This window comes from Benincasa hispida, chromosome 9 (genome assembly GCF_009727055.1).
Source record: "Benincasa hispida cultivar B227 chromosome 9, ASM972705v1, whole genome shotgun sequence".
Taxonomy (NCBI): domain Eukaryota; kingdom Viridiplantae; phylum Streptophyta; class Magnoliopsida; order Cucurbitales; family Cucurbitaceae; genus Benincasa; species Benincasa hispida.
In genome coordinates this window covers 75,103,434-75,126,633 of record NC_052357.1, presented here as the reverse complement: position 1 = coordinate 75,126,633, position 23,200 = coordinate 75,103,434, and the positions used below count along the sequence as shown (strand labels likewise).

The 23,200-nt window shown below is 34.4% G+C and overlaps 2 protein-coding genes and 1 long non-coding RNA gene across 4 annotated transcripts; 2 read left to right on the top strand and 1 right to left on the bottom strand.

The window, feature by feature from the left end:
• The first annotated feature begins 9,407 nt into the window (after positions 1–9,407).
• LOC120085364 lies at positions 9,408–10,572 on the top strand. The gene is made up of 2 exons (XR_005483907.1): positions 9,408–9,652; positions 10,393–10,572. It is a non-coding gene; the product is annotated as an uncharacterized LOC120085364 (long non-coding RNA).
• A 1,594-nt stretch (positions 10,573–12,166) lies between these two features.
• LOC120085258 (protein CUP-SHAPED COTYLEDON 3-like) lies at positions 12,167–22,644 on the bottom strand. Of its 2 annotated transcripts, none has more exons than XM_039041160.1 (4): positions 22,256–22,644; positions 14,447–14,654; positions 13,536–13,810; positions 12,167–13,099 (listed from the first exon to the last, which is right to left on the bottom strand). In XM_039041160.1, exons 2-4 carry the CDS (start codon positions 14,646–14,648, stop codon positions 12,308–12,310), a joined length of 1,269 nt encoding a protein of 422 aa, XP_038897088.1. In that variant the 5' UTR covers positions 14,649–14,654; positions 22,256–22,644; the 3' UTR covers positions 12,167–12,307. The 2 variants fall into 2 exon arrangements, with proteins under 2 accessions (XP_038897088.1, XP_038897089.1); XM_039041161.1 differs by lacking the exon at positions 22,256–22,644 and adding an exon at positions 14,870–14,898.
• On the top strand, positions 20,246–21,848 carry LOC120085259 (cysteine protease XCP2). Its single transcript, XM_039041162.1, has 4 exons — positions 20,246–20,782; positions 20,890–21,125; positions 21,241–21,381; positions 21,467–21,848. Exons 1-4 carry the CDS (start codon positions 20,329–20,331, stop codon positions 21,680–21,682), a joined length of 1,047 nt encoding a protein of 348 aa, XP_038897090.1. The 5' UTR covers positions 20,246–20,328; the 3' UTR covers positions 21,683–21,848.
• Positions 22,645–23,200: the final 556 nt, after the last annotated feature.

Genomic DNA, 23,200 nt, shown 5'->3' with positions numbered 1-23,200 from the left:
ACAGATGGTAGATCTTAACCATTCATGTGGAGACGTGCGAGCGGGGGTGTCCTATACAAAGAGTTTGTATAAGACCTGGATCACGAGATGACTATACTCTGTATATAACGTCATTGATACTAGAGACTTGCATGTCACCTAAACGACCATAGGTGACACGACCTCAATCCTGAGTGTTTTGGGAACTCCTGCCTTTGAGGGCGGTCCTTTGATTAGTATGGGTGAGAGTGGCCAGATTGCCAACTCAACATGCCTACCTTTTTGGGGACTTGTCTGATCTAAGAACTGGGAACTCAATTTACAAGATGGAATTCACTCCTTTCCCGAAGCAAGGATAAGTAGAGAGATTGCTCCCTTAAGGCATGATTCTGAGGCTTGAACATAATGGTCACAGCTTCTCTTTGGAAGAGAAGACTCAGTCATAGTAGGACTATGACTTATGTTCATTAGAGGAATCAGTGATACTTAAGGAGACAGATGTAACTACAGGGGCATAACGGTTATTGGCCCAACTGTATTTACGAGCGGTCTGTGAAGGGTTGTCGCACTGTTAATTGGTTAAGATAGACACATAATATATCTATGGTAAGAAGAGTTCAGTTATCAGTCTTTAGTAGAGTGTCTGGTAGTTAACGGATGGTGGATCCCGTGACTAAAGAGTTTAGTTAGTTATTTACGTACCGTTGAAGCTTCGAGCTACAGGTCCATGAGGTCCCCTTGGTAGCTCAATGGATTCAGTTGAGGATTAGTTCTTGGTGTTGATTTGAAATGTTCAAATTGACAAGAGGTATTTTGATTATATATGATATAATCGGTTTGATGTATGAGATACATCTAGTGGAGGATTGATGTAAATGAGATTTACATTAAGTACCATGGAATAGAAAAAGAACTATGGTTTATATATTTCATGAGATGAAATATTAAAACTATAGGTTATAAATATAGCATGATAAGTTGGTTATCATTTATATTTATAATAATATTAATTATTGGATAATTAATTCTTTTTCTTTAATAACCAATTGAGTGAGTGGTTATTGGATTCATGGTAACCGTGAGTTTAAAAGGAAAATGGTTTTCCTAATTTTAAGATGATTTACAAACTGTTGAAGTTTTTTTGGTAAAAAGTTTTTTGAGTTTTCTCTCTTGCGCAAAAGAAACTCACGAAGTCCTCAAGTAAATACAGATTTACTAAACGACGGCTAGGGTGAGCTAGACGATCGTGCAGTGATGAGCTAAATGATCATACAGTATTTACTAAACGATCGCTTGCCCAAAGTAAATGATCGTGTAGTGTCTTTAGGCGACAGGCCGAGCTAAACCATGAGCTAAACAATAGTATAGCTTTATCTAAATGATTGGGCATCGACCTATACGATAGGTCTCTACCATCTCCCACTTGCCCAGTCGAGTACACGATCAGTGTTTCCTCCTTTTTCTGCCTCATACCAAGTCCGAATAGAGCCCACCCTCTGGATTCTCACACCAAGAATACTAAGGTATCCTTGTTGGTAGTGTCATAATCAACTCGACACCGTCGAGGTTTTTTGGAGGTCGTTCGTGCTGTTGCTGAGGAGTTCGTGACCGAAGCGATCGTTGAGGACGAGTGCGAAGAGTTCGTACAGTGTTGCGGTCGTGTAGATCGAGCATTCAAGGTTGCTATTGTACGAGCAGTCGTGCGTAATGGAGCGTGGAGACGCATCTTCAAATGTTCATAGAGTTTGCTCTTTGTTCATTTGAGTTTTTTCATGCTGTAATTTCTATATTATTTTTATAACCTTTTGTTAAAAGTCGACTGTAAATATAATGTTCATTCATGATTGTGATTTGGAATTATCTTTCTTCCGCTTCTCATGGAAATCTCGAGTTCGATTTCCTTCACTAGGGCTATTTTTAAATATAGAAAAATGAACCAAAGTATTTACAAAATATAGTAAAATTTTAGAACTATCAGTGATAGATGTTGATAGACACGGATAGACTTCTATTAGTGTCTACCAGTGACATTGATAGACACTAATAGAAGTCTATTAGTGTCTATTAACGTCAATCAGTGTCTATCAACTTCTATCATTGATAGTTCTAAAATTTTTCTATATCTTGTAAATATTTTCAACAATTTTACCATTTAAAATAATTTTCCTATAACCTATAGTTTAATCTTCTCTCTTTTAACATATAGTGTTTAATATAAATTACATTAATATTAAATTTAACATATTGTTTTTATATGAATCATATTCATATAATTAATATTTGAATCATATTCAAATATTTATTTTCTCTTAAATTAAACTTTATATTATAATATATCATATACATTATAGTAATTATATCGCATATAATTAATTTTTTATTAATTATATTGCATATAATTAATTTCTTCCATTAATTTTAACAATTCGAATTAATCCAAAATTAATTTGATTCTCATTAATCCCAATTGAGCTACCGATGGGACCTTATAGGCCTATAAATTGAAGCTCTAATGGTACTTGATTAATTAATTAAACTCTTTAATTAAATTAATCAACTTTCATTACAGTGCGTTGACCTTTCACAAATTGCTCGTAAATACAGCTAGGCCAAAATTACCATTTTCCTGTAGTTACATCTAACTTCTTAAGTACCACTGATCCCTCTAATGAACAATAAGTTATAGTCCAACTATAACCAAACCCCTATCGAGTCAAGAGAGGGTGTGATGCCACATTGTTCAAGCTCCAGAATCAGCCTTAAGAGTGTAATTTCTCTACTTACTCTAACTATAGAGGAGTAAATTTCTTCTTGTGTAGCTGCGTTCCCAGCTCCGAAATCAGACGAATTCCAAAATGGTAGACATATTAAGTTGGTGAAACTAGTCACTCTCACCCATGCAGATCAAAAGGACCGCCTTCATAGTTAGAGTTCACAACTCAGGATTAAGGTCAAGTCATCTATGGTCATCTAGGTGAATTGTAAGTCTCTTCTAGCACAGTATTATATAGAGACTATTTATTTTGTGGTTCGGTCTTATACAAACTCTTTGTATAGAATACCCCCGCTCACATGTCTACATATGAATGATTAGAATCAAAATATTTGTAGCACTTTACAAAAATTGTAACAACTATAAAGCAGGTCATATTTGAAGTATCACCAAGATAAGGTACCCAACCTTATCTATCAACTACAGACTGTTTAGATTATCACTTAAACATGATCCACCATATGTTTCCACATACATGTTTAAGTTATAAAAGATAACCTTGCATATTAGTTTATTGATTTTGTGGATTAATGCAATTAAATGTCAAATATAATACTCTTATTTTATTAGATAAATAAAAAGTTTGTATAATACAATTACAAATTACAAGATCACGAGATTTAGAATATCAATTCCAACACGTTGTTCACTTGATCCATCATATCTACCATAGTATTCACCACCACGATCAGGTTTGATAGCCTTAATTTTCTTTCCAAGTTGAAGATCAATATCAGCTTTGAAAGACTTGGAAACATCCAAAAGTTGAGACTTCTCATGAATTAAATATAGGTACTCACATCTTGAATGTCTATGAACGTATAAAATGTTGTTGTCCATTCCAAGAAGCCATAGGGAATGGACCACAAATGTCCATAAGTATTAGTTCTAAAACGTCTAGGCATCTATTGACACCTAATTTTTTTATGTTTGTCTGTTTTCCCTTAATACATTCCAGAAAAACGTCAAAGTTACTTAAATCAAGGGAATCGAAAATTCCATCTGACACAAGTCCCTGAATTATCTGTTTAGATATGTGACCTAAACACTTGTGCCATAACATAGCGAAATTCTCATTTAATTTACACTTTGTACCACATGAATTAGATATCAAGATCTTATTAAATAAAACAAAAGAAACAAGCATATATAGATTATCAATTAAAGAATCAGTACCAATAAGCTTGGAATCTTTAAAAATACTAACTTTATTATTTTCAAAAGAATAAGTAAAATCAAATTTTTCCAAACTGGAAATAGAAACTAAATTTCGTCTAAATGATGGTATAACAAAAGTCTCATTCAAATCCAAATAACAACCAAATTTTAAACGTAATCTAAAATTCTCAATAGCTTTTAGTGGAACTACTTTTCCATCACCCACACAAATGAATCTTTCGGCATCACTTGGCGAGCGGCTCTACATGCAACCCTGCATTGATAGACTTATGTGAGTAGTAGCACCAGAATCTACCCACCAAGTATCTGTAGGTACATAAACTAAATTAACTCCAAAACAAACCAAAGTAAGAAGTTTACCCTTCTTTACATGCCACTTGGCATACTTAGGATAATCTTTCTTGAAGTGACCCTCCTTTTTGTAGAAAAAATAAGAATTTTCAGTAATCTGTTTCTTTCTCTTATTCTGCTGAGATGTCTCTTTTGCAGCAATCATAGATTTTCTTTTCTTCTTATCACAAGAGTCAGTTGCCAAATGAGCACTTTCTATCATTTCTCTCTTAATTCTATCTTTTTCTTGTACAATTGTGAGATAAGCTCATTAATATTCCATTTATTCTTCTGAGTATTATAGCTTATGTTAAGCTGAGTGAATGGTACAAAAAGAGAGATAAGTAACCGTTGTACGAGTAAATGTTCACTTATCTCGATATCAAATGCCTTTAATTTACCTGCGAGATTAGACATTTACTCCCTTATATTCCCATTGCCCTTATACCTCATGGAAGTTAAAGAAGTCAAAAGACTACTTGCTTCCCCTTTTTCATTTTTAGCAAAATATTTCTCAATTTGAGTAAGGAACTTATTGACATTTTCACTTTTCGTGACAGGGCCCCAAAAAACTTTGGAATGGAATGCTTAATGATCATTAAACACATGCAATTTGACCATTCCAACTTCTCTATATTAGCTGTATTTGGTTGTTCCTCAGTAGAAATAAGTTTATCGGTCCTTAATACAAGGTTCAAATCCATATACTCGAGAAGTATCTCTAAGCTTTCCTTCCAAATCTTGAAGTTCGATCCATTCAACTTAGGGATTGAACTCAAATTTTCAAATATTTGAGTAAGACCAATTAAAACAATAAACAAAAAAACAAATACTCAATTAAAATATAACAAAATAATTTCACATATGTGATAGGCCCCTTTAACAAGATACCTAGTACAATATTGATGTTCAGCCTTTGGGAAAAATAAACACCAATGGTAAATGGTACTCTTAATGCAATAATCAAAATACTGACAATAAACTTTGTCAAAAAAATGTTTCTTTAGACCGACTATTGTTCAAATGAGCAATCCTTATAATTGTCACATTATCCGCATAAATCTATGAATATGCACATCTTATATTTTAGAATAACTAATCTAGATCACAGAGGCTATTTAACATATTATTTTGACTAATCGAATCTAAAATATAAGACACAAAAATATAATAACATTATTGCACCCAAAAAAAGGGAAAAAAAACCAAATAATATTTACCAAAAAACACCCAATAATTGCATACACATAATACAATTAAAGCAACTTAAACATGTGAATATCAACAAATATCATCAATCGAATTTAAATTTAAATTCACCAATATATCAATCAAATTTAAATTTAAATTTACCACATTATCAATCAAATTTAAATTTAAATTCCCAAAATATCAATCAAATTTAAATTTAATCCACAACATTATCAATTAATCTTGAACCAACACTATGATCAATTAAACTTGAAAAATCTACCACATGATTAATCAAATTTTAACTTAAATCCACAAATGACTACTCAAAATTTAACTTAAATCCACAAATGATTAATCAAATTTCAACTTAAATTCACAACATTAAATCTGTATTTTAATTTAAATCAAGAGTTTTGGGCTCTGTATGAACTTGGCTTGAGGAAGAGACACGAGGACAACGATCGTGTAGACGATCGAGCAAGTGGGAGATAACACAGTCTATCGCATAGACGACGTGCTCGATCGTTTAGTAAATGGCAGCCTATTGTATAAACTTAGCCGTGCGATCGTTTAGCTACGACCAGCTGAATGACTATCGTATAGTCAAAGCTCCACGATCATTTAGTCTCTCTATAGCTATCGTTTAGTGAAACACTTTCACTTAATAGTTTTTTCTATGAATAATTTTCGAATAAGGCAACTCTAAAACTATTTTCCTTTTTATCTCACAATTACCATAAAACCACAAATAACCTCCTACTCAATCGGTTATTAGAGAAAAATAAATTAATTATCATATAATTAATATATTATAAATAAATATGATAACTAACTTACCATATTATATTTAAACCCATAGTCTTAATATTTCATGTCATAAAACGTACAAACCATAGTTCTTTTTCTATTTTATGGTAGTTAATGTAAATAAATCTTCCACTTGATGTATCTCATACATCACACCAATTATATCATATATAATTGAATTTTCTCTTGTTAATTTGAACATTTCAAACTAACTCCAAGAACTGATTCTCAACTTGAATCCATTGAGCTACCAAGGGGACCTTATGGACCTGTAGCTTGAAGCTCCAACGGTACGTGAATAACTGACTAAACTCTTTAGTCACGGGATCCATCATCCGTTAACTGTCGGGCACTCCACTAAAGATGGACAACTGCACTCTCCTCACTGCAATATATTTATGTGTCCATATCAACCATCAACAGTGCGATAACCCTTCACAGATCGCTCGTAAGTACAGCTGAGCCATGTTTTGCCCATGTAGTTACATCTGACTCCTTAAGCACCATTAATTCCTCTAATGAACAATAAGTCATAGTCCTACTATGATTGGGTCCTCTCTTCCAAATAGAGGATGTGGCCACTATGTTCAAGACCCAGAATCAATACTTAAGGGAGCAATCTATCTACTTACCCCTGCTTCAGGGAATGAGTGAATTCCGTCTTGTGTAACTGAGTTCCCAACTCTCCAATCAGATAAATACCCAAAAAGGTAGGCTTGTTGAGTTGGCAATCTGGCCACTCTCACCCATACTAATCAAAGAACCGCCCTCATTAGGCAGGAGTTCCCAAAACACTCAGGATTAAGATCATGTCACCTATGGTCGTTATAATGAGATGTAAGTCTCAATTATCAATGGCGTTATATAATGAGACTAATCATCTCGTGGTCTGGTCTTATACAAACTCTTTATATAGGACACCCCTACTTGCATGTCTCCACATGAATAGTCAGGATCAGACCATCTGTAGTAGTTCACAACACTTGTAAACCTCTACAAAGCGAGTCGTATCCGTAGTGTCACCAGAATAAAGTATTTCTCCTTAATCCTTATACTACAAACCTTTTAGATTATTACTTAAGGCATGGTCCACTTGTAAATCTCATATACATGCTTAAGTTTACATACAATAACTACGAATCTTTGTTTATTGGATATGAGTAAATGCAAATAAAGTAACTCTTATTTTTTTCATAACAATGTGTACAAAGTTTACAAACTACGAGACTCTGTGAGAATTAAGACACCAATCCCAACAGTCTGGCCAGACTTCACTGAATCAGGGGGCAACATATTAGAATTTAAAGAAAAAAAAGGGTTTGTAATGTACAAATCAACTCATACACTATTTATATGCCTTAAAATCATTCTAAAATGCATCGTTTTTCACAAAAAGTCTAAAAATTTATGAAACCTTTTGAAAATAAAACCCATAAACTTGTTACCAAAAAAATTTTTTTTTTTTTAAAAATCAAATGAGCTTAACAAGATCAAAACTCACTATTAAAATAAAGTACAAAGATACATAAAAACATGAAATCAAGAATGATGAAGAAATCCAAAACCAAAACCCTTCTAAAATGTGTGAAAATACTTACTAAAAAACTTGAAGAAATCATAAAGGAACTTGTAGAAATCCAAAACTTAATGAAGATGAACCAAAATGTTGAAGAAAAACTAAAAGGAATGTGAGGAGCTTTGAAAGAATTGTGAAGTGTGGAAGAAAAACGGTCACAAAGGGATTGAAAATTGGGAAGTTTTGAAGTTTTGAATCTCTTGAGTAAGAAAAATGGTATAATGGTTTTTTCCTACCTCTGATAAATTTTGAGAGGTCAAAAAATATATTCTTTTCAAAAGGGGTCCTTTTTTTAAAAAGAAAACTTCTAAAGGGTTAAAACTATCAATTTTCCAAGAATAAAATAATAAAAAATATATATATCATTTAAAAATGTATTCATAAAAAAAGCCGTCATTAAGTTATTGCCACGTCATCTTTTCTAACGGTCAAATAACTAGAGGAACCATTTAAAACATTTTCACAAATCTCAAGGACTAAAAATATCTCCATTGAAACTCTAGAGACCAAATAGTCACTAACCTAAAAAATTTCAAGGAACAAAAATATACTTTACCCTAAATATATTCAACCTTCTGAATAATATTTCATTCAGACATTTCTATAAGAGGTTTAAGATGTTATATCGAAGGCTCGTGAGTTTAAAATCTTAGGATTTTATGTTAAAAAATAATCCCTGAACAATACATTTTGGAAAGAAAATGAAAAATGAACTTTTTTAAAAAGAAAATCATCATGACAATTTTCTTAAATTCTTTACCTACTTACATGACTTGTTTTTTAAAAAAAAATTCCTAACTACTACGGGTTCCTATTAACTAAACATGCGCATTTTCTTCATTGGTAGTAACAAATGTTGATCCTAACTCTTCTTTCTAACCAAGTGCTTGTAATAAGCTCGTTAGTTAATTAATTAATTAATTAATTAGTTTTTCTGAGTTTTAATAATTTGTGTTAAAAATAACTCCTATACAATACATTTTGAAAAGAGATGAAAAAAAACTTTCTAAAAAAATCATAAGTATGACCATTTTTTTAAATTCTTCACAATCAGCTGTATACAACTTTCTTTTTTCAAAATTTATTTTGATCAAACAAGCACATTTTCTATTCATGTTCCTAACTCATTTTCTAATCACGTGCTTGTAATAAGTCCATTTTAGTTTTAGAGTTCTTGACTTCATGATGGTGTTGAAGACTAATTACTCGAGTTTTATGTCGATCATGCACATTTTCTTCTTTGACAATAACCAATCGTGAATCTAACACATTTTTCTAACCATGAACTTGAAATAAGTTCGTTTATTATTATTATTATTATTTTGGAGTTTTTGAGTCTCGTAACTATAAAGTCTTGGGATTCTATGTTTCGAAATAATTCCCAAATCATACCATATTAAAAGAAAAGGAAAGAAAAGAAAAGAAAAAAAAAAGAATATCCATTAGAAAAAAAGAAAAGAAAATGGGCCGGATCCTGAGTGGCTTCAGCTTATGGGTAAGGAAAGTTAAGGCCCAAAATTGAGTGTGAATGGGCCGAAGCGTTCACTGGCGGCATATAAAGTGTAATAGACCAACTTCCCAACTGGACTCGTTACGTCAATTCGTGTTGGAATTTGGAAGATCCTTACGGTGAAATCTGCAGAAGAATAATGGCGCTGATGAGAGGAGAGCCGCTGGTGAGGAAGCTGGCCGTGTTGGCCAAGTACGTTGTTCTTCCGGGAGCCATGGCCGCTGCTCTCTTTTACTCCCCTCCCGATTACGTCTACTACAAGAATGACGATAAGTCTTCCAAATAGGACTTTTTCACCTCTTCGGTTCGTCTTCATCTTTCCTCCCTTAGGGTTACCGTTTTACACTTCATTCTTATTCTATTCTTTTTCTGAAATGTCGATGCATGATTTTATCTGACTGCTGAATAAATGTCGTTTTGATTTCAATCAGCAATTGATGTTTCGTGTATCCGATAATCATTGGTTACGAAATTGATAATGATTATATCTGATGACTTTGTATTTGTATTCCTGATTTGTCTTAATTAAGAAACTCGAGCTTATACTTCCCAAAGTCGTTGTGATTGTGGCGTATACAAAACGTATTGAACTTGTCTCTGCGTTTATTGCCCTTTTTCTTCCCCTATTACATTTATCGATAAAGTGTTACTTTTACTCGAATCTTTTCTTGATAATTCTGTTTGTTTTGACTGCGTGAAATTAGGCTCTATTAGGTAGATCCAATTTGCAGAGTGTTTATCTTTTCCTAGGACCATCATCTAGATGACCATCCATGTAATGCCGTATTAGTAGTCGATCTCCCTAGCTTCAACACTGATTATGCATTCCTTCCCCTTGGGGTTTAAGGGCTAACTATCTGTGCTGCACGATAATTTCTTGATACCTCTTTTACTCGACGAATGGCTTAAATTTGCAGAAAGAAGTTTTTGGAATCACGTTGAATGCTATATGAGCAATAGCGTTATAAGCTTTGGTATTTGTTCTATTATCTCCCACTCGCTAAGTCGGAATTGGAATTGATTTTCTGTTTTTTTGTGTTGCAGGACCGTCTGATCATGTAGGCTTGCATTTGCAGTGTTGTATTCCTCTTATGTTGATAATGGTGTGTACTGGACTTATTATCATCATGTCTCAATAACTAGTCATTTGTTTTACTTTTGTGGCTTTGTCTTCGGAGAAATAATAATCATTTGTTTCCTTAAAGAATACTCGATTATTTTTCCCCCCCTTCCCTTTGCGTTGATAAATTTTGAAGTAAGTTTATGGGATACGTGTCCATGGAAGTGGAGACTGAACCATGAGATGGAAGTGGGAACTTTATGGAATACACAACTGTAAATTTCGTCTGCTTACATGAAAATTTGAACAGTTATAAAATGCTGGAAATGAAGAATTCCCACGAGCACATCAACAAATATTCATTCACAGTTCACACAGTCCTTAAAGTACCTAAACTTTGGTCCTGCTGACTGTTGAATTGAAATCAAAATTTCCACTTTTAGGTGACAAGGAGTGTTGTCAATGACAGTTGAGACGCTCATGGCAAAGAATCAAACCCAGACTCCCAACTGGGTTGGGTGTGTTAATAACAGGGGAAGAAGAGACTCTGCTATGGTAGCAACTGTGTAATCGCTATTAAGTGATAATTTTAGTTGCTAATTACCATGCTTGGTTTGTGTTTGATTTGGTTAAAATTTTCAGTAGCAACTGCCACCATTTCTCACATCAATATTTGACAGCGTGTTACACTGGAAAAGCTAGCTGTGCTGTTGAAATGTGGGTGTGGTAGAAATATTGTTAAAATTTTAAACAAACGAGGTTCGCAGTGACTACAAGTAGTAATTGTGACTGTTTTAATGAACATAGATGACAATAACTCTCGGTCTCTCTAAATTTTTGGTGCGACATAAAGTAGAGGAAAGTCAAAGATCAACATCATGAGAATGACAAGTTGAGGGGAGTAGTTTATCCAACTCTTGCGATTCCACTTCTGCACTGCAAGCATTAATAAATTTTGCCGCTGCATATGAATTTGGGGTTTCACTTGGAAGTCGCCCTGGGTATGGAAATTTGTTTAAAAGAAATTGTATGCAATGATTGAGGGGTGGCATGGAAAGAAGAGGATAATGGACTACACTGCAAAACTGTGTCAGGTATTCTTGTGGCCGAATAACTCTGTTTTTTATGAACCGGTTGTGGACAAAACAACAAAGGATTTTGGGTCCTTTGGGTCACAGTTGATTCAAGATTTTAGAATCCAAACACGATTTTGATGGCCCCATGCCGTACTCGTTTTATTTTGTCATTACTCCAGCTGTGTGTGGAGTAGATATGTCTGTTCTCTCGTATATACTAATAATTCTTAGGGGCTACTTTTCTGTGCCACTCTCGTGATTCAGAATTCAGATGCATCAACAGCCTTTTTATATTTTTCTTTGCTAAATGATGATCTTCCAAACTTATTCCCCCACCCAGTAATAATCCCCCAATTACCACACAGTATACAACACTCAACACAACCTTGCAACAATCCTTCAAATACCTAATCAATTGCAGGTGACGTCAAAATATCTTAAACAATCCTTCAAATTAAATCCCATCCATGGTGCAAATCCAGCTTAACCTGCTCCCTCACCTAATTCCTCCCCATCAACAGATTCTCAATCTAGAGCGGCCATAACTATGTTTTTCTTACATATTTGGTAGCCCTCTTAAATGTATATACACAATACACGTTTTAAGCGAAACTGGAAATCATGATTTAGGGTTTTAGGTAGAGAAATGGAAATCATGGATTTTAAAGAAATATTTGGTACATACAGATTACAGATATAGATTGGACGCTACGCTACAGACACATACTAGTTTACAACCACGTACTTGAGTACTAAAAAAAGGTAGGCGAAAAGTTAAAAAAAATAATAATAATAATAATAATAATAATACAAAAGAAGATGTTTAAGCATCTAAAGGCCAAGATTCTCCATGGGCATGGAGGATGTTGATATGAGGATCTAACATAGTGTGATAGGCAGGCCTGTTAAAGGCGATTGAAGTTGATATGTCATGAAGAGACACGTCGGCAGGCAAGGGTGGTGGTGAATTGCATTCCATTTCAAAAAACAAGGGATGTTGATGGTAAGAACAAGGAGGGGCATCTGGCTGCTGCATCACGATCTTCTTGATATCCATGAAGTTTGAGTTGCTGGCTTCTGCCTCAGGGGGCTCGAAATTATGGGTTGTAAAGCTGGACTCCGCTGCTTTGTTGAACTGTTTAAAGACATGATCACGATCACACTGTTGCTGCTGCTGCTTTAGTAGTACTGTGGAATCTTGATGTGAGAGGAGAGACTTGAAGAGAATGGATGGCGATGGAGCATACAACATCATGTTGTTGGCATTCGCAATGGGGTTGTTGATTGAGATGGGGGATTTGTGAGGCTGCTCGCTCGAGGAAATGAGATTGGATTGGGACACAACTGAGCTAATGAACTTCTTCAGGTCGTTTTCGGGAGGCTGCTGAATCTGAAAAGGGTTTTGGAAAGCCTGCAATTGCATTGCGGCTTGAGATTGAGATTGACACTCTACTAGTGTTGTTGTTGTTGTTGCGGTCGTCTCTAGCAACGGAGGCAATGAGTTGGAGGTGGTGGACGATGATAATGCAGACTCCAGAAGATAAGTCTGACACTGGAACAGTGGATTTTTCTTCTCCCCGTTCTTGTGAAATATTCTGCAAATAACCCATTCTTCCTGCAAATTTGGAGAAGTTCAAAATACATGAAACAATTAAACAACATATATAATAATTAAACATGCCAATATTAACTTAAAAGGCGTGTGTCATATGCATGGAGGTTGTAAAAAGATTAAAAAAAAAAAAAAAGGAAAGAAAGAAAGAAAGAAAAGCTAACAAGGGACTACAGCACATTGCACCATTTCCAGAGATAAAACTTAGCAGTGGTTAAATCAATCGCATCACATCAAAAACTTACCCTCAAAGTAAATAATGGAAGAAGGAATAGTGTAGCTTCGGAAAGATGCAGTACTTTTGTGGAATATAAAATAAGTCAACTCGGAAGAGGACAAAAAGAAAAGGGGGTTAAGTAGTATTGCAGGTTAATAGCTTGATTCGCACGGTGCGAGAATGCACGTGCGGTGGGTGAGAGAGTTGCATTGTTGGCATTACCTTGCAGGCATGGCGGTAAGAGAAATCGCCGTCTAAGCGGTACTCATGCATCACCCACTTGGTTTTCTCCCCACGCGGAGCTCTGCCTTTGTAGAACACAAGCGTCTTCTTCATCCCAAGTAGGGATCCATTTGATGCACTGTAAACCTCCCTGTCTTTTCCGGTGGCTTTCCAGTAACCAGCTCCGGTTGCCCTATTTGTTCTTAACCCTGTTGGGTATTTCCTGTCCCGTAAACTGTAGAAGTACCATTCTCTTTCTCCCATCTTGGCAACATCTGAAATAACCAACACAGAAGAAAACTGCATATTACTAAAAACCCACCATTCCTTCTCTAACTAGGCTTACCCTTTCTCCCCTCTCTCTCTCTCTCTCTCTCTTCGCTGCACATTTATTAGAGTCTACCAGTTTGTTGGCAGTTCAGAAACTTTTACAGGGAGAGAATAGATTTTGTAGCGTTGTTAAATGGAAAACGTAATACTGTCTACAACCCCACTGATGCATTGAAGTTCACAGGAACCTATCTCTAGTGTTATGGCGAGGAAAAAAAGGAAGGCACTTGTGAATTTGAAAATGCTTTGCCTTCTACCTGCTGGTTAACTTCAACATTCCTCTCACTTTCGACATCACAAAGTGATGATTTTAAAATTAAAAGAAAAATTAAAAGAGAGAAAACACATTTTATATTTCCATCTCGAAGAAGAAGTAGAGAGAGTCCTCAGCCGGAAGTCTACAATTACAACAAGAAGCAAATATGATAAAAAGTTTGTAGCTAGGAACATTTTAATACCAGAGGTACCCACACTGATTAAAAACTTAAAAGAAAAGAAAAGAAAAAAGCCTCACTTTTTCCCAAATAATGCTGCATGAGATCATGAGCTTAAGTGATGAGAATCATGTATAAAGTGGGTACCTGGAAGCTCCCATGGCTCACATCGATTGAGGTCTACCTCAGCAATCTCCACTCCGCAGAAGCTGCCTTTGAACACCTTTGAAGCCAAGTAAAATGTGATAAGTTCCTCATCAGTTGGATGGAACCTGAACCCTGGAGGCAAACCCTGCTCATTTAACTCCTCACCATTCAGTTCAGATAAAATTTGCTCCATTGCCAACATGTTCGTCTGCGGGATGTCCAAAGAAAGAGTTGAGGAAAGACAAAAGGGGAGGAGAGAGTGATTATAAAGAAAGGGCGAATTATATAGGGATGATTATGGAGCACTGAAACCAAAGTAGAAACTAGAAAAGAAAGAAAAATATGAGGAAATGAGGAGGGCAGAGAGAGATAGATTTTGAGATTCTTAAAAAAATGCTTTCATGGGGGCCTAGAGAAACGCACCTGAAAAAGGCCTTCCCTTCCGGGACTAGGTAGCCAACAAAACTATATTTTTATTAANTATATATATATATATATACTGCTGGGAGAAAAATGAGAAAGGGAAAAAAAAGGGGGCGGTTTGGTAGGAGAATGTTAAATGCGATAGTTAGTCTGATAGAGGGATTTATGCGTGCGTATGTTTGTTTTCAGGATAAATAAAAGTGATATAACAATCTAAAAACATTACAAAGGAAAGGGCGAGGAGCTGAAAAATAATGAGATCATCATACTTTCTTTACTTTTTTTTTTTTAATTTTCTTGAAAATCGAGATCATCATGATCAGACGAGCTAATTCTTTTCCATGCCTTCCAAAACTGCATCAACTTTTTAAACATATATTGTACGTATATGGTTTGATACACACACTCATTATTAAACAAAAAAAGTAAACCCATTGGATAATAATATTATCAACAGTGAAAAATGAGGTCATGGAAGAAAGAAAGAGAAAGGAGATAATGAAGGAGATGCGGGGGACAGAGTAGAATGGGAATAGAACTTAGGGTGGGGCACTTGAGTCTTGATTGTAATAAATGATTTGGTGGGCTGGTTTATGCAATTCCAAGTAGTGGTCATTGTAATGCAATGAAATCAGTCGGCGTTGCACGTGTACGTATCATCACCTAATAATAATAATAATAATAATAAAATTTATTTAATGAATACAACACAAGAATAGTTATAGCCACTGAGTGAAGTAAAAGATAATACAACTGCAACGCCAAAGATTTACTGATGGCATTGTATTGTAATAGCCCGGATAGGTGTAGGTTTACATAAGCCTAGCTATTTGGGCGCTGCCTCTGCCCTGCTTTCGTTTTCTTTAAATTGCTTTGAGCTGGAATGGGGGGAAATTTTCACTGTGCCTCACCCCACACGTACGCCACTCCTCTTCTACTTTGCATTTTAAGGATATTTTCTTCCCAATCAATGTAATGGAAATAGGAGACGTTGATGTGTGGCGTTGTCAAAGAAAACTGGTCGAAAGAGTCAGTGCTAGGGACATGAGAATTTAAGGCATTGCACACTCCAATTCAATGCACAGGGGCTGCTTAATTATTAATATATATTAATGTGTCCACAAAGATGAAAATAGCCTCCAAATTTCTATTATATTTTTTTTCTTTTTTGAAAATGGAAGAGGAATGAATGCATGCACTTACACGCACACACGTGCTAAGGAAGGCTTTGTTTTTGTTATATTGGGAGGATGCAAATGAAAAGACAAGTCAATGTGTATAAAGGCAACAGGTTGCGTGGGACCTCAAATTCGTCGATTTGTCTTTTTTAAAAAAAAAAATTCAAATCCGATGTGTAAAAATATATTCAATACATAAATATAAATAATATATACAAGGGAATTAGGGAAGGAGTTGAAACTGTCGAGTAACTAGTAGTAAGGGTTGGAGGAAGGAGGTGGATGGGTAGAGTTGGACGAGTGGGAGCTGGAAGGCACGAAAGCACAAGCAGAAGAAAAAGTGCAACTTTTAGAAAATACAGGGACCACTCTGCAAATAAACTCATCAGATTTTGAAATAAATCGAAAAATTCGAAAGAAGGGAATGATTGGGGTTTGTGTGTGTATATATATTACATATATTATAATTATAAAAGGAAATATGATTGTATTGTATTGTATTTTATTGTATTGTATTGTATTGATTGGGGCCGTTGAGTAAGAGAGAGTTGAGTTGCAGAAGGCAGAAGGCAGACGGCAGAAGGCAGACGGCAGATTGATTCTCTATATTGTCATTAATGAATTCAAAACAGAAAACGAGAAGGGGAACCCATTTGGCATCGGGGATGCGTCATCTTCTTCTTCTTCTTCTTCTTCTTCTTCTTCCCCCTCCCAATTCCCATTCCCTGTTTGTTAATTAACAACACCAACGCCTGCCTTACAGCTCAATAGTAGGGGTAGACTTGGTCATTTTGGCAATGCAATATAGGCTTGGGTGAATAAATTAAAAAAAAAGGGGAGGGGTTGGGGGGGCAGAGTAGGTAATTTTCCCATATCTCTCTTAAAGGGGAAAAAATGAAAAAGAAAAAGAAAAAGAAATGAGACCGTACAAAAGGGAGCAGACGGAGGAGAGGGACCACCAGGCTGAGTCATAGGTGAAAACGGAAGGGGAAGACAAGAGAGTGGAAAAATAATTGGGGAAACAGCGGGGCTGAGCCACAGAACAGATTTGAGTGTGAATAAATGATACCAATACTACTACTACTAATAATAATAATAATAAAGGTTCAATTATTAAACAACAATTGTCTCTTATTTACTCATGACTCAACCCTTCACATTCCAAACTCTTCAATTCACTTCCCACTTCCTTGCCCCTTGGGGTTTCAGCTGAGAATTTCTACCCATTAAATGTAAACTCTGGACGAAACTATTCTAATCTGTTACTAAATTTAAATCTCCAAGTGGAAGTAAAGTACTATATATACACGTGTCTGTAACCATATGCCAGCTTCAACTTTATTCATAGTTTCTTAACTAAACAACTCCTAATACTACCATTGCATTGCAATGCATATATTCTACTCTCATTTTTAACACCGTTTTTTTTTTTTTTTTTTTTGCCTCCATTCAAAAAACGCATGGTGTTTGTTAGTTTTTAGGTTCACAAATCTGAATCTTTTATTACGAGTTTGTTAAACATTTTGAATGATACAGGAAAATAAATTTCGAAAGCTTGATTGGAAGGTTTCAGATTTGTAGAAGTTAGTGCCTAGACTGTAGCCAGAGTGATTTTATTATTTCACAATAATATAAATAAGTAAGCATGCTTACAAAATATAAGCTCAACCATAAAAGTCAAACCTATGAAACTAAAGTCCTTCCGCGATTTAAGGTCATGGTCGAAGATTAGAGCCGAGATTTTTCGCAAAGATCGGGTTAAGAAAACTATTTGAAGTTTTTTCTAATTATATATTTACTTTTTCACCCAAAAAATTATTTAAATGGTTAATTTCACACCCAGAAAAGAAAATCTCAACCAAATTTCTTAAATCTCCTAATATAAACAAAATGATTAGCTTATTAAGTTACTTAATCATCGATATCTATACAGTCAGTTGTTCTGACTTTATAGTTCAAAGTTAACCATACAAGTCATTAAACAACAGAATTTGAAATTTGATTTTTTATAGGTAAATTCTTATAAATAGAAAAATTAAAAAATATTTACATTTTATAGCAAAAGATTTCAACAAAAGTGTTTTTCAATTTTGGAACTTTTTGATATATTTTTTTTAATATTTTTTATGTTTAAAAAGATCCTTTTTATATATATAATTATAATATAAAAATGTATAAATATTTGGATAAACAGGACAAAAATATAATCTCCATCTTTCTCTCCGTTTAGCACGAAGATTTTATTCATCACTCCCTTTCATTTTTCACCTAAACAGAAATTTATCACCCTGTTAAAGGCAGATCCCAAGGACAAAATGAGCATTCTACCATGTATAATTAAACCCTTTTTTTTTACTTTTCTTTTTAAAATTAAATTAGTTCTTATTTTTTAAAAACTCAAGAGCAAAAGTTTTGATTATTTTCTCAATTTAATATGATATTTTAATTTACTAAATTTTAGGGAAAATATTTTTTATCCTTAAACTTTGGATCTTGTTTCTATTTAGTCCCTAGTTTTTAAAGTGTTAAATTTTTAGTTTTTAAGTTTGATTTCAATTTAGTCCTTAGATATCAAAATGTTAAAATTTTACTTATAAAATTGGAGTTTTGTTTCACTTTAATCTCTATGTTTCAAAATTTACACTTTTAACCTCAAAAATTCACTAAATAATGACTTCCAATATTGAGTGTGAATATTTATTAGTTCATGTAAAAGAATTACAATTAATTGTGTTTCACTATTTTTTCATCATTATTAATATTAATTTCCAATTCATAATTATTTTAAATTAATTAATAGCCATTAGAACCAAAGCTTGGAGTGAGTATTTAATAAAAAAAAAAATGATGTTAAAATGTAAATTTCGAAATATGAACCAAATAGAAACAAAACTCAAATGTCAATGGTAAAATTGTAACATTTTGAAATTGATGATATAAATTGAAATCAAACTCAAAACTTACCTATTAAAAAGGTAACATTTTGAAATTTAGAGACCATGTAGAAATTAAATCCAAAACTTAAAACAACTTTCCTCTCAATTTTATTAACATAATTTTTATCAATCCAAAAAAGCACGTCATCTTTAAAAGGGTTTGTATTTATTTCAACTTTTAACATGCATTTAAGTTATAACACTTAATGGATGTTTAATCATTTTTCTTGTACCTAGCATATATAGAAAAAATGTGACATAAAAGCATACAATAATCATAAGGTCTAAAATTTAACACTCCATGTTAAATTCTATCTCTAGTTTTTTCTACTTCGTTTGAAGTCACACCTCTTAAGAGAAAAACAAAATTGCTCATGCTTTAGCAGTTTTGATATCCTCTTTGAAAAGATGCTTTTTCAAATAGTATTCTCTATCATTCTTTTTTAGGTGACTCGTAATACTGTCTCTTATACACATCTAGATGTGTATAAGAGACAGTATATATATATATAAAAGCGAGGGCACCTCTCTTAAGACGGGAAATCAATCAATTTCTGACTATTTGAAATTTTGAAATAACTAACCCATTAAAAGTCTAACAAAAATAAAAGCAAAAATTACACTCATTGAAAAGGTGTGTCCGTCATTTTCGAATAATTTATTCGGCTTATATAAATCCGGTATGGATCATCTGAAATTAAATGTAATTTTACATTTTATTATTAAAATCTTTTGTTGAATATATATGTAATAATAAAATTATTTTGAGGTTGGGGAAATTGCACACCTAAGACGACACAAACTTGACTCATTAGGGCATGTTTGGCCCAAAAAGGTTGGGATATAACTATAACTCCAATCCTTAAACAGTGAACTCAGCACAACTAAATAACCCTTCAAATTTAACCAACTCTCAAACTAAACAGCTATGCTCCTGTCTCAAAATTCCCCTTGGTCATTTCTACGTTCCTTCTTATAATAATTAATTGTCTGTTGAGAACAAGAGTAAAGAAGTTTTCCTTCGGTGTCAAGTGGAACCAAGTTTTTTCAGTCATTTAGCAAACTACATGAATAAGGATGACAGAAAGCGTAGATTCAAAGTCAATTAATACACACAAACCATTCTTAAAGATTGGGTATCAACATTCCAATATAGATATGTATATATATATTATATAAGTTTGCTTGTAAGCAACACTTACTGAGCTGCACACAAACACATTCATTCATTCCTTGGAGTATAAATGATTCCCTATATCTCTTTGTTCCATCCAACCCATTCTTTCTGCCTTTTCTCCAATCAACAATATTTTCAAATTCCAAGACTAGAGAGCTAGCATTAGCAATGGCTCTGTTTAAGTTACTGCCTCTAGCCCTGTACATGTCCCTTTTTGTCGTAGCAAGTTGTGGAAAGGACTTTTCCATTGTGGGTTACTCGCCAGAAGACTTGACTTCCATGGATAAACTAATTGAGCTATTCGAAGAATGGATATCAAAGCATGGCAAGATTTATGAGACCATCGAAGAAAAGTGGCATAGATTTGAGGTGTTTAAAGACAACTTGAAGCACATTGACGAAACAAACAAGAAAGTGAGTAGTTATTGGCTTGGACTCAATGAGTTTGCTGATTTGACCCACCAAGAGTTCAAAAAGATGTATCTTGGTCTAGAAGTTGAGTCTTCTCGAACAAGGCAATCCCCAGAGGAGTTCACCTACAAGGATGTCGTAGATTTGCCCAAGTCGGTGGATTGGAGAAAGAAAGGAGCTGTCACTCGTGTCAAGAACCAAGGTTCATGTGGTAAGTAATGTATCTAACTTTCATTTTGCATTCACATATCCATCTGTATCTGATAAAGAAGAAACGGATATTCAGCAGTAATTTGAATGGGCTTTGAAATTGCACAGGTAGCTGCTGGGCATTTTCCACTGTTGCTGCAGTTGAGGGGATAAATAAGATTGTTAATGGAAATTTGACTTCGTTATCAGAGCAGGAACTAATTGATTGCGATAGAACTTATAACAACGGGTGCCATGGGGGCCTCATGGATTACGCATTTTCTTTTATTGTGTCTAGTGGTGGACTTCACAGGGAAGAAGACTACCCTTATCTCGAGGAGGAAAGCACTTGCGATAACAAAAAGGTAAAAGCAACTACCAACCGATCAACCCCGGAACCCATTTTTGGACATTACATTGGACCAGATATATAAAACTATATGGAAAGAGCTCTGAAATTTTCATATTTCTTTTCTTCAGGGGGAATTGGAAGTAGTGACAATCTCTGGCTACAAGGACGTACCAGAGAACAATGAGGCCAGCCTCATAAAGGCATTGGCACACCAGCCACTTAGCGTGGCCATAGAAGCTTCAGGAAGAGATTTCCAATTCTACAGCGGGGTAAGCAAAATTTGGAACTCATACGGACATTATTGGTACTACTATTTGGCTCAAATGCAGTAATTAACAATACAACTTTGTGCAGGGCGTTTTTTATGGACCCTGTGGAACTAAGCTTGATCATGGAGTCACAGCCGTTGGATACGGATCATCAAAGGGAGTGGACTACATCATTGTGAAGAACTCATGGGGACCCAAATGGGGAGAGAAAGGATATATAAGAATGAAGAGGAACACTGGGAAGCCTGCAGGGCTTTGTGGAATCAATAAAATGGCTTCCTATCCTACTAAAAATAAATGACGAAATCAACTCTCCCTTGTTTCCCATTTCATATTCCTAAGATATGGCTTTAACTTTGTTTCTTTGTTTTCTTCTTTCTCCCCTAAAGACATACGATTCTAAGAATTTGTATTGGCAATGATATTGTGAAAGAAAAACAATGAAACATGAAACTTCGTTTGATACTGTGTTCTACATGACATTATGAATATGCAATTAGATCATATCCGAATAATTGAATGTATAGCTCGCCAGCAGTGAAAGAACCTATTCAGCTTATAGTACTCGTGATGAAGGGATTTACTCGATGAATTATAGGAAATAAATATAGCTTGCTTTAGTTAATTAGTCAATAGAAGAATTAGATTCATAGTCTATTTGGTTGATACATTCAAGCCAACTCTATTTGGTTGATACATTCAAGCCAACTCCTCCACGATTTTTAATTACACTACAGTGAAACTTCTAACACTTTCCAAGTCATGCATATGAAAGAAAAATGAAAAGATCGTCAAATTTTGGTGTTGAAATTTGTCAAGAAATCCGCAATAACATCGTGGCGATTTCAGGCATAAAATCATATAGGTAGCATACCTGGAACTGCGGCCATGGACTATCCAGAACGTTGCAGTCCGCGATGAGGGCTCCACATTCCGATTGCCAGACGGAGCCAAAAATCGGAGACTCGCAACATTACTGCTGCGCCTACCGCAGAAACAGAATCCGGAGAGTCTATGATCGTCGCCGTCAGGGTGCCTTCTCTGGTGGTAGTGAGTTTTATGTGGTTCGATGATCGGAGTAAAACTAGCCAATGGAGATCGAAAGTAGCGGGGAAAAGGCTCAGTGCGGCAATGACGAACATTTTGAAAGGGAATAAATTAATTTTGGCGGTATCAAAGCACTTTGGGCAATGACCTAATTACCCTTGAATATCTCGAGTATATATATATAGTTATATGATTATAGATTTATTTTGTGTGAATTTGTATGTTTGTATTTGAGGTACGTAATTGAGTTTGGTTCTTAAGTTTTGGATAATAGATGTATTTAGTTCCTCATGTTTTAAATTGGTCAATTTAGTTTTGAGTTTGTAAGAATAAGTTGAAAAGGTTTCTCTAATTAAAAAAAAAAAAAAATCATTAATTTTGAATAGTATATTTTTCCAACTCATCTTGCCACCTGAGCATATAATCACTTTTTGTTTAAAATTAATGATTTTTTTTTTTATTGGAGAGACCTTTAATATATATTCTTGAAAACTTGGGGACTAAATTGGCTAATTTAAAACATGAGGAACTAAATACACCTAATCTTCAAAACTCATGAGCTAAAAAGGTATTTTTCCTAGTTGATCTGTATGGCGTATATGATGGAGTTTTGTTTTTTTTTTTTTTAACTGTAAGGCCCCATTTGTTTTTGTTTTTTGAAAATTAAGTCTATGGACATTATTTCTACCTCCAAATTTTTTCTTTTGTTATCTACTTTTTAATACTGTTTAAAAAAATAGTTTTCAAAAAGTTGTTTTTATTTTTGAAATTT